The 14,405-nt window shown below is 45.3% G+C and overlaps 1 protein-coding gene across 1 annotated transcript; it reads right to left on the bottom strand.

Moving 5' to 3' along the window:
• Positions 1-13,555: 13,555 nt before the first annotated feature.
• On the bottom strand, positions 13,556-14,357 carry LOC122110576 (vomeronasal type-1 receptor 4-like). The gene is made up of 2 exons (XM_042683161.1): positions 14,195-14,357; positions 13,556-14,082 (listed from the first exon to the last, which is right to left on the bottom strand). Exons 1-2 carry the CDS (start codon positions 14,355-14,357, stop codon positions 13,556-13,558), a joined length of 690 nt encoding a protein of 229 aa, XP_042539095.1.
• Between the last annotated feature and the right edge of the window lie 48 nt (positions 14,358-14,405).

The raw sequence follows: 14,405 nt of genomic DNA, 5'->3' as shown, positions 1-14,405 counted from the left end.
CTTTGTGATTATAGCTCTGTAGTAGAGTTTGAAGTTCGGCATGGATAGCCCTCCCATATTGTCTTTATCCCCTAGAATTGTTTTGGCTATTCTAGGTCTTTTGTTGTTCCATATAAATTTTTGGACTGTTTTCTGTATTTCAGTGATGTACGTCATTGGGATTTTAATAGGAATTGCATTGAATTTGTATATTAATTTTGGAAGTATCACCATCTTTACTATATTAAGTCGGCCTATCCAGGAGCATGGGAGGTCTTTCCATTTCCTAGTGTCTTCTTCAATTTCTTTCTTTAACTTTTTATAGTTCTCATTAAATAGTTCTTTTACATCTTTGGTTAGGTTAATTCCTAAATATTTTATTTTTTGGGAGGTTATTGTGAATGGGGTTGCTCCCTTTATTTCCCTCTCTTCCTGTGCGTTATCAGTGTATAGGAAGGCAACTGATTTTTGTGGGTTTATTTTGTATCCTGCTATTTTGCCGAAGTGACTTATGATTTCTAAAAGTTTGGGGATGGAGTTTTTGGGATCGTGGAGGTATAGTATCATGTCGTCTGCAAAAAGGGATAGTTTAACTTCTTCTTTCCCTATGCGGATCCCTTTAATGTCTTTTTCTTGCCTTATTGCCCTGGCTAAGGGTTCTAGGACTATGTTGAAGAGGAGTGGAGACAGTGGACATCCTTGCCTTGTTCCTGTTTTTAGGAGGATTGGTTGTAGCTTTTCCCCATTAAGTATAATATTGGCTATTGGTCTGTCATAAATGACTTTTATTGTTTTTAGAAATGTTCCTTCTATTCCTATTTTCTCCAGAGCTTTTAGCATGAATGAATGTTGAATTTTATCAAAGGCCTTTTCTGCATCTGTGGCGATAATCATGTGATTCTTGACCTTGGCTCTGTTGATATGCTGGATTACATTTATTGACTTACGTATGTTAAACCATCCCTGTGTCTCTGGGATGAAGCCTACCTGATCATAGTGTATTATTTTTTTTATGTGTTTCTGGATTCTGTTAGCTAGAATCTTGTTAAGGATCTTTGCATCTGTGTTCATCAAGGAGATTGGCCTGTAATTCTCCTTTTTGGTTGGGTCTTTGCCTGGTTTGGGGATGAGTGTGATATTGGCTTCGTAGAATGAGTTTGGGATAGCTCCCTCCTTCTCTGTTTCTCTGAAGAGCTTGAGGAGTATGGGTATTAGTTCTTCTTTAAAGGTCTTATAGAAGTCTGCTGTGAATCCATCTGGTCCTGGGCTTTTTTTTGTTGGAAGACTTTTGATAGCTTCCTGTATCTCATTATAGGATATTGGCTTATTTAATTGGTTAACTTCTTCTTTGCTCAGTTTGGGTAACTTGTATTTCTCTAAAAATGCATCCATTTCCGCCAGATTTTCTTCCTTTAGAGAGTATAGCTTTTGAAAGTAGTCTGTTAGAATTGTTTGGATATCTTGGGTACGTGTTGTGATGTTTCCCGTGGCATCCCTAATCCTATTAATATGGGCTTCCTCTCTTCTTTTTTTAATTAATCTTGCCAACGGGCCATCAATTTTGTTTATTTTTTCAAAGAACCAGCTTTTTGTTTGGTTTATTTTGGTTATGGTTTTCTGATTTTCTAATTGGTTAATCTCTGCTCTCAATTTGGTTATCTGGCTTCGTCTAGTAGCTTTAGGTCCCATTTTTTCTTGTTTTTCTAGCTGTTTTAGTTGCAACATGAGATTATTTACTTGGTCTGTCTCCATTCTCTTGATGTGGGCACTGAGGGCAATAAATTTGCCCCTCAGGACTGCTTTTGCTGTGTCCCACAAGTTTCTTTGTGAGGTGTTTTCATTTTCATTGAGTTCTAGGAAATGCTTTATTTCTTCTCTGATCTCTTCTGTTACCCAGGCCTTGTTAAGGAGTGTGCTGTTCAATTTCCATGTATTAGAGAAATTTCTGCGGTATGCTTTGTTATTGAGAGCTAGCTTGATTCCACTGTGGTCAGATAGGATACAGGGGATTATGTCGATCCCTTTGTATTTGCTTAAGTTCCTTGAATGAACTATGATATGGTCTATTTTGGAGAAAGTTCCATGAGCTGCTGAGAAGAATGTGTACTGTGTTGTTTTAGGGTGAAATACTCGGTAGATGTCAGTTAATTCCGCTTGAAGTATGGCCTCACTTAATTCGGTAGCTTCTTTGCCAATCCTCTGGTTGGTAGACCTGTCCTTTGGTGAGAGTGGCGTGTTAAAGTCTCCTAGTATTATCGTATTGGGATCTATTTTATTCTGTAAGTTTGAGAGCATTTGTTTAACATATCTGGGTGCACCGATATTTGGGGCATATAAGTTGATGATGGTTATATCCTCCTCTTGGATTGTTCCCTTTATTAATATGTAGTGTCCGTCCTTGTCTTTCTGTACTGATTTTAATGAAAAGTTTATTTTGTCAGATATCAGGATAGCTACACCTGCTTTCTTATTGGGGGAATTTGATTGGTAGATCCTTTTCCACCCCTTCACTCTGAGTTTGTTTGTATGTTTGGCTGAGAGGTGGGTCTCCTGAAGGCAACAGATGGATGGGTCTTGTTTTCTGATCCAGTCCTCAGTTCGTTTTCTTTTAATTGGCGAATTCAGCCCATTTATATTAAGAGAAAGTATAGAGAGATGCATTGTTGTCCCTGCCATTCCGTTTTCCTAAGTTTTTCTTCTTTCCTTTCCTCCTGTGCTTGCTCAGTTAGACTTTGAGTAATGCCTGTTTGGGGCAGGTCCCAGTTCCTGGTTGCTTTCTTCAGGTTGTGTCCCCCCTCTTAGAATTCTTTGTAATGCTGGCTTAATGTTTATGTATTCATTTAGTTTTTCTTTGCTATTAAAAGTTTTCAGTTCTCCATCGAATGTGAATGCTAGCTTTGCCGGGTATATCAGTCTGGGTTGGCAGTTATTGGCTCTCAGGGCTCGTATGGTGCTTTCCCAGGCTTTTCTTGCATTCATTGTTTGTGTGGAGAGATCTGCAGTGATTCTAATTTTTTTCCCGTTGTAGTATAGCTCCTTCTTCATTTTTGCTGCATGCAGGATTGTTTCCTTATTATTCAGATCCATCATTGTTACTATTATGTGCCTAGAAGTGTTTCTCCTGGGATCTTGCTTGTTGGGTGTTCGATAAGCTTTTGTGATGTAGTTAAGATGGTCGTTTTTGAGGTGGGGAAAATTTTCATTGACTATCTTGTTAAATAGGTGTTGCATTCCCTTGCTCTGGAATTCCTCACCTTCGTCCACTCCGATTATGCGAAGGTTAAATTTTTTAGCATTATCTGCTTGCTCTTGAATTTCCCTTTGGTTTAATTTGAGTGATTTTTCCATATCTGTCACTTTTTGGTCCAGTTGGTGTATTCTGTCTTCTGTATCTGACACTCTACCTTCCATTTCATTCACTCTGTTGACCGTGGCTTCTATTGTGGTTTGCATGGTGGAAATGGATCCCTTTATGGATTCAATGTTGGTTCTCAGAGTACTGATCTCACCTCTCAATGAGGTGATATCAGTATGCATTACCTCTAATTTGGCGTTTATCTCACTTCTTACTGAGGTTTGTGCAGCTTCTATTTTTGCATCCAATTTTTGTTTGATATCTTGTATATCTTTTGATAGTTCATCCTTGTGCTCTTTCAATTTCTGATCCATTTCTCGCTTTATTTCTTGAGTCATTGCCTCCAGCAACCCTTGGATGTAGTTTTTGTCTTCCATTCCTGCTTTGCTCCCACTGGGGCTCTCCCCTGCGTGGCTGCTGGCTTTTGAGGTGAGCTTGCTGTCCTGGGTAGTGGTAAACCTTGTGATTTTTCTCTGTGATTTTCGCATGGGGGTTCAGGAGACTGCTCTTCAATCTTGTTTTGGTGTGTCTGTCTTTGCTTGGTTGCTGATTCTGTATTGGTAGAGAGAGTCTGTGCCTGATCTGGATTCTGTTGGGAGCCTATTTCCAGCTGCTATTCACTTAGGATTCTCAGCTCTCTGCTGTAGCAATTCCCGCCTTTGGAAGGGTTGAGCAGCCTAGACTGCTTGTGTTTGCTCCTGCGGGTGCTCTTGGGAAGATCAGATGCTCTGGATGCACTCTCCCAAATACTGGAGTCTGCTATGGGCTCCTGATGTGTTTTTGTTTGTTTGTTTTGGGCTGGTTGTGGGCTTGAACTCTAGGTTTGGGTGCTGTCCCTCAGCTCTTCAGCTCAGGGCTGGCACCCTACCATTTGAGCCACAGCCCCACTTCTGACCCTTTTTGCTTTGTTCAGGCGCCGGTCCCCTGGCCTGGTTCCGGCCCCAGCCTGGAGCGCGCTCGTTAGGCCTGTGCTAATGTGTATACCACCTTGGTTATGCAGCCTGGAGGACACAGTTCAAATTTCTTCTACTGTTGGTAGTCTTGACCCAGGGGCACTGTTCCTGGCTTGAGCATTTAAGCTCCCTTCCAGGGGCGCTCTTGCTCTGGCCTGGCCAGCAGAGTGTGCTCCACCGGCTGGTGGGGCTCTCGAACAGTTCCCAGTTTTAGTGGGTCCTGTGGTCCGGGTGTTGGGGTAGGGAGTCTAGGTCAGGGTCTGGGGATTCCCTCCAGCTCTGGTCTCCCTTGATGGATTCCCTGTCCCCTGATGGGTACTCACCCTGTAGGTCGTCAGTTGTTGTTGCAGTCCGTCAGTTGTTGTTGCAGTCCGAGTTCAGTTGGGGTGGTTGCGGGCTGGGTTGGGCGGCCCCCCGCCGGGTCGTTGCGATCGCGATTGGGCGGGTGGTCTGCGGACAGGTCCCTTTGTGGCGCTGCTGGTGCGGGGCGGCTTTGGCGGGATGGAGCCTCTCCGCTCCGGTGGAGAGTGATGGGTGGGGTGGGATCCTCCTGGCGACTCCGGGCTGGTAGGTTTCTCTGTTCCTGGCGATCCGCTGTTCTGCAATCCGGTACCTGGTGATCTGCAAGCAGCCCCCTGTGTCTCTGTGGCTCCGGCAGCCCCCGCTGGGCCGGCTGGCCGGCGGCTTGGCGCACTGCCGCGCGGCCAGTAAAGGTTGGGGGAGGGGTCTTCGCTCTTCTCTGTTCTGAAATTCTTCTTTTCCTCTCTTTCTTTTTTTGTTATTTTCCACCTCTGGTTTTTCTCTGAGTGTTCGTCTTTTTGTTGTTGTCGGTCTCTTGGGGAGATTAAAGGTTGGAACTCGAACTCTCTTTTTGGTTGGAGAGAGCTGTGGCGTTTCCCTACTGCCCCGTCACCATCTTGAGAACTCCTCAGATACTTTCTTTTGAGAAGCTTTGTTTCTTTGTCAGTTGTGGGGTTTGGACTCAGGGCCTGGGCCGAGCTCTTTTGCTTAAGGCTAGTGCTCTACTTGTACTAGATTTTTAAAGCTTAGATTGGAATGGCCTTTCTGCAGCACAGCGGTTTTGGGAAAAAAAGAGAGCAAAGAGCTTTTGCCCAAGTTAAATGGAAGGTTCCTTTAACAGGTGATTGGCACAGGCCCCAATCTGGTTTTAACTTGGGTTCGAGGACATGTTTGTGTTTTTTCACAGGAAGAAACTAAATCCCACTGGTTGCCTAAGCATTGCATTAGGATTGTAGAGACTCATTCAGATGACACAAATGCTGACACATAGGACTTATGTGCCGGATCTCCCAATTGTGCACCCTACAACTTGGGAGGGAGCTGAAGTACTCATTTACATCAATAGATCAGCGTACAGTACAACCCCCTATCCCTTCATCCAGCACACCAAGATGGGAAATATCTCAGCTTCAGGCATTGGAACTCCTTTATGCTTTATCACCAGCTCTAAGGCTCCATTCTAGGCTGTATTATAATGCTATCCATGACTCATAAAATTTGGATCCCAGACAAAAAAATCATATCTACAATATGCAGATGACATCTTTGCCAACTGAACACCCAGTTCATGTAAATTCTACTCCATCCTATATGATACCCTGTTGCATTAATTCTTCACAAATAGTAGTGTCTACAGGAGAGCCTCATCCAATAAGGTACAGGTATGTACAGCCATTTGTTACCAATATTTCTGGAACTAACTCTCAATTAATGGACTGGTCTGGAGCTAATCTTACTAATAAGTACAATCTCGGACTGTGGTAGATGAATGGGCATCCTCAACATCATGTTTGGATGCTGTTGGCTGCACTCAACAACATAACCTGGCCCAATTCATCCTTTAAAACAATAATTATGAGTTGTGAATCACCACCCTATGTCATTATATATGGACTGTTTAATATTTCTGTGGGTGCTAATTATTATAATGTTACCGGCTCTAATTGTTCTTTTACTAATTGCTTGTATAGCGGTATAACTGAATACTTATTGTTAGACAACCATATTTTGTTATGCTTCCTGTAAATATTTCTGAAACTTAGTATGAAGATTCTGGCATTCAGGTGTTAAGACAATTGAAAGAACTATTGTGCCCTCGTCGATTTGTTGGGCTACTTTAGCTGATGTTTTGGCCTTTATTTCGTTAGCTGCCTCCACAGCAGCAGCTGCTGTGGCACTAACACAAAATGTACAAACAGCCCATTATCTTAATCAGCTTGCTCATAATACTACACAAACCCTACTTCTGGACTCTGACGTGGCAAAAACTGCTAACAAACTAAACAATTTCAATGCTATATTCCTTCCCTAACTTATGTTAAAGGATTGCTAATGTCATTGCTTGGCCTGGGAATGCTTTTGCTGATGGTTTTTCTATGCCTTCCTTGTATTATATGTGCACTCCAAACTCTCTTATGAGTTTAGTCAGCCAGCTACATAAGATCAAGCTCCATATAAATGAATCCCCTCCGACTGAGAGGTAGTGCTGCCAGAGCTGGGTAAGAGGGGGTGCCAGTCTGACGAACCTAAGACAGGGCCTTTAGCTTCACTCAGAAGTTCGCAATGATGGGTAAGGCAGACAAGGTGATCCACTCAACCTAAGACAGGCGGGTTCGCTTCTTTAAACAAAGATGGGGGAGATGTTGGGAGCCAAAAGTAAAGTTTTTTTTTTTTTTTTTGGGTCCGGTCGTGGGGCCTGAACTCTGGGCCTGGGCGCTGTCCCTCAGCTCTTCAGCTCAGGCTAGTGCTTTAACACTTGAGCCACAGCGCCACTTCTGGCTTTTTTTCTTTTCGCTTATGTGGTGCTGAGGAATTGAACCCAGGGCCCCTGTGGTAGAGGACATCACTGTGAGTCTCCTTTACAGCTTTATATCATTTTTGTTTTTTTTGGTTACTCATGTGGATTGAACTCTGGTCCTGGCTGCTGTGCCTCAGCTCTTCAGCTGAGGGCGAGCACTCTACCACCTGAGCCACAGCCTCACTTCTGGTTTTCTGGTGGTTTATTGGAGATAAGAGTCTCATGGACTTTCCTGCCCTGGCTGGCTTTGAACCATGATCCTCAGATCTCAGCCTTCTGAGTAGCTAGGATAACAGGAGTGGGCCAACGGCACATGGCTAGGTTTGTGTCTTTTAAAGTCTAAATTATACCTGGGAAAAACATATTTACGTTTGTTTTCTGGCTTGTTTTCCTTCTCAAGATGTATAATGAATTCCAGTTCCATCCAGGCTTTGTTCTTCATGGAAAGTTGGTTTTTAGTAGAACAGACAAATATAGGAGATAGAAAGGAGTAGATGGCAATAGAAAGTATATTAAAAATTTGGAGCTATTTGGTGGTGGGGAATTGATATACAACATAAAGCTGACAGTATTGTCCAGATCTGTATATACCTGCCCGAATTGTAAAGCAGTGACCCGGCTCTACCCTGTGCCTGCCAGCCAGGAGGGAGAGCTGGCCCAGCCCAGTTATAAACCAACACTGCATAGAGATGACACTTCACTAGCCAAGCCTGAAAACTGAAAGTTCCGCGTGGAAAACTGTCCCAAGCAAATGGGTACTGACCTGAAAGGAAGCCCCAGTTGCTTGTCCCACGAAAGCAGAAGAGACATCGAACTCAAGTTAGGTTGATGAGATAAAGACCGTCACCCTCTGCTGACAGCGAGCCAGCACACAGATGCCTACTGCTGCCCTGGTATCATGAACTAGTACTACTGGATGCCATGGACCGGTAAGTCCAGACCAAGTTAGAATGTTGGCTTAAGACCCCCCTCTCATCAAGTGATAGGCTGTCGAGCCCAAAGTCAGCCATAAGACTTAAGGATCAAATGAAGGAACAAGTTTACAAAATAAAAAATCAAAGCCATACCACAACTTTCCAGAACCGCTGGGATGGAGCAAAAGCTTCTCTGAGGGAATTTACAGCTGTTTGGGCCTGGCATGAAAAAAGTCAGGTGTTTCAAATGTCATCGACGACAAAGCACAGTCTAAAAGCAAACTCAGAACAGTGGATACAAAGATAATCATAAAAATCAGGATAGAGCCAGCCAGACACTGATGGCTGCTCACCACTAATCAGAGCTACTCCAGAAGCTCAGATCTGAGGATTATAGTTCAAAGTCAGCAGAAAAGTCCACGAGGCTCATTTTCTCTTTATTTATTTATTTATTTATTGGGTCCTGTCGTGGGGCCTGAACTCTGGGCGTGAGCGCTGTCCCTCAGCTCTTCAGCTCAAGGCTAGTGCTCTACCACTTGAGCCACAGTGCCACTTCCGGCTTTTTTCTTTTTGCTTATGTGGTGTTGTGGATTCAAACCCAGGGCCTCACACGTGCAAGGCAAGAGCTCTACCACTGAGCCACCTTCCCAGCCCCACAAGGCTCATTTTCAATAAACTATCCCCAGAATGTACAAAGCAGAGCTGTGGCTCAAGTGGTAGCGCACTAGCCTGGAGCGAAAGAAGCTTAGCAACAGTGCCCAGGCCCTGAATTCAAGCCCTAGGAGAGGCACACATATAAACACACACACACACACACACACACACACACACACACACACACACACACACACACATATAAGGGTAAAAATGAAAAAAAAATGGAGATTAAATGAACAGTGTAAAAAAAATCAGTGAAAGAAGTGGAGGCCTGGGGGCTCACGCCTGTAATCCTAGCTACTCTGCAGGCTGAGATCTGAGGATCATGGTTCAAAGCCAGCCGAGGCAGGAAAGTCCATGAGACTCATCTCACCAGAAAACTGGATGTGGCAACTATGGCTCAAGTGATAGAGTGCCTGCCTTGAGCTGAATTGCTGAGGAAGAGTGCCCAGGCCCAGAGTTCAAGCTTCAGGACAGACAAAAATAAATCAGTGAAGTTAAGAAGTTTCCTTGATAGCTAAGACTGACAAGCCTTCATCCAAGAACAGTGAAGGCATCAACTAAGAAACCTAGAATATCATAACAGTTTAAATTCAAATTGTCACTGGGGAATATATTAGAAAATTAGTCTAACACATTAGAAAACATAAAAGGAATGGATTCAGTCTTTGCAGGTAGGACCCATCCTGTTTGATCCAATTTGACTTTAATCACATAAGTTCATCTGTAATCAAGCACTATATCAATTCACTGCTGGGTTACACCAGGTGTTCAGAGTTATCACCAATGTCCCTCAGACAGGTTCAAAAACTAGGAAAGAAAGAATGCTACGAAATTCAGTCTCATACCAAAATGAGAACAGACTAGAGACAAGATTAGACACCTATTTCCTTGAAGAGCACAGATGTAAAATATTTCATAACATACCTGCAAGTAATTTCAACAATGCATTGAAAGATCATGCACCATGCCCACATTACAGTCCACCCATAATTGCAAGTGTGGCTCAACCAGTCCTGGACAATTTGAAGAGTAAGACTCTGGACACCTGTTGGCTTCCACCTGTCATCCTAGCTACTGAGGCTAAGATCTGAGGATTACAGTTCAAAGCCAGCCTGGGCAGAAAAGTCCAGGAGACTATTCAGTTCCCTACCAGAAAACTGGAAGTGGCACTAAGCTCCATGTGGTAGAGTGGTAGCCATGAGGAAAAGAGCTCAGGGACAGCACCCAGACCATGAGTTCAAGCCCACTACTGATTCCTACCCCCCTGCAAAAGTCATTATACCAAGGATCCATCTGCTTTAAAGGTTTCTCGGCCAACACACTATCAGCTGTAAGAAGTGAGTAGTTAGGTATTTTACTGAAGTAGAAGCAATGGGAAGGTAGATACAGTCCGGCCGAGACCTGACAAGGCAAGGTGTGTGCAGTGTGCAATAGTGGCCACCATCATGCCAGGACTTGGGTTTGAACCAGGAACTGAAGTCCGATGGCGCCTGTGCTAGGTGTCAGTCAATGGTTACTCCCAGATCTGACCTGGCATAAGTCCTTCCCCCCAAAATCTCCCCAGGACTTTCTTGGCCCTTCTGGATTCTGCTGTTTTGATTGCAATGGAAGATGATTCGCCAGGCTGGTGGTTTTGTGAGGATAGCCACCACAGTGTGGCCTGCTCTACCAGCAGGAGGTGCACAAGGGGCTGGGCCCAGAGCCCCCAAGCTAAGGATGCAGGGTGGGGGGAGGGAGCTGACCTCTCAGCCAGTTCACAGGCTGAATCACACCTTTGTGTCACAACCCATTTTTCCTGAAAGGCTTTGTCTGGAGTTTCAAGTCATCCCCACGCGTGAGAGGTGAGTTTGTCTCATCCCTCCTTCATATTGAGCATAGTCACCAGGTGCTGCTGTGAATGAAGCCAAGTCAGGAGCTGGCTGTGAGCTGTGGCTGGCAGGTGTGCGGCAGGGGAGCAGGAGTCAGGTGTCTGGCCATGGCGTGGCAAGGACACAGGAGACAGGAAAGGGATTCATAAAAATGGTGGCGCAGAACTGAGGGTGCTCAGGAAAAAAGGAGACAGAGATGGAGAGAGACATCCTGAAAGTGCGAACTCTCCAGAAGTAACGAGTCCAGGCAGGGCTGCATGTCAGCATGAGGACAGGCGGCTGTGCTTCCAGTGGACTGCAGGGGTGGGTGGGGTGCAGACCACAACCTTGAGCTGAAGAGCTGAGGGACAGCACCTAGGCCCAGAGTTCAAGCCATATGGCCGGCCAAAAAAAAAAAAAAAAAGAGAAAAAGCACGTGGAGCATTGCTGAGCGCTGTGGGGGAGGGGAAGCCTGGGGGGAGGGTTGTCTTGGATTTGGATCATCCTCAAGACAGAGTGTCAGGCAGGTGGAGGGTGGAGTGCTCCTGGGGACCGGGTGCTGAGAGGGGGTGGGGTGGGTGCAGGAAAAGCCTGCGTCCCCTCAGAAGGCAGGGAGCTAGTGGAGGATGCACGATGCCCCTAGGTCAGGAGGCTAAGTCCACATCCACACTCTCCAAGGTGACAGAGATGGGGAGACCTCTGAGGACAGGGCACCAGGGGTCAGGAGAGGACCAGGTGTGTGTGAGGTTAATGATGACACCAGACAGCTCCCCAAGGAGACCAGAGCACGCCTGTGCTGGGAGAATGACTTTGGGCTGGATTATGGGCGTGGAGGAGGGACAGAATCTGGCTAAAGCCAGTGTGGGGGGAGGGAGTGCAGGGACGGCAGGGGCTGTGGTTCAAGCCTTTCTGTGGTGGGGTGGCTGTGGGAATTTCAGGATCAGGAGGAGGCGCCTGGCTCAGAGCCCACAGTCCACTCAACACCCAGCATAGTCCCTGGATGGTTCCTGGAGGCAGGCCTGCCATCTGCTTGCTTTCCTTTTCTGTGCTGTTCCCAGAACTTGAACTCAGGGCCTGATGCCTGTCCCTGAGCTTTTGTGCTCAGGGCTGGTGACTGTCCCCGGGACATCAGTGCTACTTCTGGCTTGCTGTCACCCTGATATTCATTCCAGAGAAGAAAAGGGTGGAGGTGGAGAGCCCTGGATCAGAGGGCCCTGCCTGTCATTCAGCACAGCAGCCCTGACCTGCACCCCAGAGGCTGTGGTAAAGTGACCTCATAACAAGGGACATGAGGAACACTGCAGGAAATGTCACAATAGCCAAGCAAGGGACTTTCTCAAGGAGCCTTCGTGTTTTAAAAACAACTTTATATTAAAAAATGTGCTTTTCAAAGTACACTTAAGGTCCTTGTTCAATTAGCAAAGAGTCTAGAGATATGTAACATAGACTGCCAAGGAAAAGAAAGAGTTGTGAAAATATATTATGTGGAAGAAATAAGCACAGACAAGACTAAGGGAGTAACTGTCAGGAAAAAGCCTTGATGTTTGTGGTCAGAGCTACACCAGCAGGACTCCCTTCCTTCCTTCCTTCCTTCCTTCCTTCCTTCCTTTCTTCCTTCCTTCCTTCCTTCCTTCCTTTCTTCCTTCCTTCCTTCCTTCCTTCCTTCCTTCCTTCCTTCCTTCCTTCCTTCCTTCCTTCCTTCCTCCCTCCCTTCCTTCCTTCCTCCCTTCCTTCCTTCCTTCCTTCCTCCCTTCCTCCCTTTCTTCCTTCCTTCTTCTTTGCTGGCTTGCAATCTCTCTTCTCTGTCTGTCTCTGTCTGTCTGTGTGTCTGTGTCCCTCATTCTCTCTTTCCTTCTTTGTGCCAGGCCTGAGGCTTGAACTCTGGGCCTCCGTTATGTCCCTAGGGTGATTTTGCTCAAGGCTAGCTCTCTTCCACTTCACCCACAGCACAACCTCCATGTTTTCTTTCTTCTTTTTTCTTTTTTTATTATTGTGAACATACTGTACAGAGGGGTTACAATTTCATGGGCAAGATAATGAGTACATTTCCTATCAAGCATTGTAGCCTCCTCCTTTGTTCTTTTTTTTTTTTTTTTTTAGTGGTTTATTGGAGATGAGGGTCTCAGAGGGTTATCTGCCTAGACTGGCTTTGAATTGTGATCCTTAGATCTCACCTCCTCAGGAACTCAGAACACAGGCATCAATCACCAACACCCAGCTGCTATTTTCTTTTCTTTCTTTCTTTTTATTGTGAGAATACCCTACAGAAGAGTTACCATTATATGGGCAAGATAACGACTACATTTCTTATCAAGCATTGTTGAATCCTCTTTGTTTCTCCTTCCAATCCCTTCCCATACTCCCATCCTTCCCCAACCCAATTCCCCCCCACCACACCAAAGTTGTAAAGTTCGTTTTTCGACATAACGACTTGTATGTCTCATTGTTGCAATGGGTCCACCTGTATCCCTAGTTAAACAATTTGTTTTTTCCCTTCCCCTCCACAAATTATACTAACATCAAATACAGTGAAAGCATGGGTTATACCATGGGGGAGGGACATACAAAGTAACATAGAAATCATCTTATAAATATGTTAGAAACAATTGCCAGCTGTTATTTTCTTTCCAACTACTTTCTTCTCCAGAACAGAAGGGGCTTTAGGAATGATTTGCTTCATTGCATAGGGAACAATTAAAGAAAGAAAGAAAAAAATCAAAGACTCAAAATGGAATTAGGAACACGTTAGGTGAGTTTGACCAGTTTATCTTGAATTTGACACGACTACCAATTAATGGGGCAGATTCTCTGGAGGAAGTTGACGTGACCTAATAAGCATTATTTCAAAATCTAACATTTCCACTTTCATATAATTTTGTGGGCCAGCACAATAGAGACAGATGAACACACACACAGATATATAGCACGCAAAAGTGCATGTGTGGACATGTGTGCACACCTCTATCTCTAGGTGTGGAGATGGTTGAATGGCAAAGCAAAGTTCAGCAGAGATGCAAGCTTGGTGGTCCTCAGGGGAGTACCACTTTCTTCTTCTTTGGGCAGGTGAAGAGGAGGCTGCAGGGAGTAGAGTGTCTGCTCATGAGCAGGAAAGGGCTGAGGGATGGGAAACAGCCCATAGTAAACTCCGCTATATGGTGCAACACAGGGCTGGGGTTGTAAATCACAGACAAGCAAATCTGACAGATGCAGGACATGGTATAAAAGGAGACAAAGGCGCTCAACAGGAGGAGGATGCTTATGGTGGCTCTGGACTCGAGAGAGGCTCTGGTGGAGAAACTGGTCCTCTGGATGTGTCGCATTCTCTGCTTGTGTCTGTACAGGACAAAAAGCCTGGAGCTGCTGGCCCAGAGCATGAGCCCCAGACACAGAACATCAGGCACCGAGAGTATGGCCACGTGCAGCACATCAGCAGCTAGGTCATGACACACTGCAGAATAGTATCCATAGGCCTTGAAGCTCATCATGTTGTCCTGCGCTTTGGGTCCAGTCATGTACATAAGACAAACAATGCACAGCAGGAGGAAGACCCCCCCAGCTGAAGTAGATGGTGGAGACAATGTGCTTGTGCGCTCTCCCCTTCATCCTTGCCCACCTGGAGTCTCCCTGACTAATGCTGACAGCAAGGAAGATGCTCAGGGAGCAAGTACTAACGATCGATACCCCCCTGCCCACTCGGTGAAGATAGAAGATCATTTTGCACCCCACATCATTGAAGAAAATTCTCCAGCCCAAAGCCACCAGAAGACTTAGGAAGTTGGCTACAATTAAGTGCCTAAGAATCAAGTCTGTGGCTCTCATCCTGTTCTCCATTAAGGAAAGGAATAGATAATGGGAGAGAAGAGACAAATTACCCACAAA

Source organism: Dipodomys spectabilis, unplaced genomic scaffold (genome assembly GCF_019054845.1).
Source record: "Dipodomys spectabilis isolate Male_0828 unplaced genomic scaffold, ASM1905484v1 ptg000080l, whole genome shotgun sequence".
Taxonomy (NCBI): Eukaryota; Metazoa; Chordata; class Mammalia; order Rodentia; family Heteromyidae; genus Dipodomys; species Dipodomys spectabilis.
The sequence above is the reverse complement of the archived record's forward strand: the minus strand, read 5'-3'. Positions and strand labels throughout refer to the sequence as shown.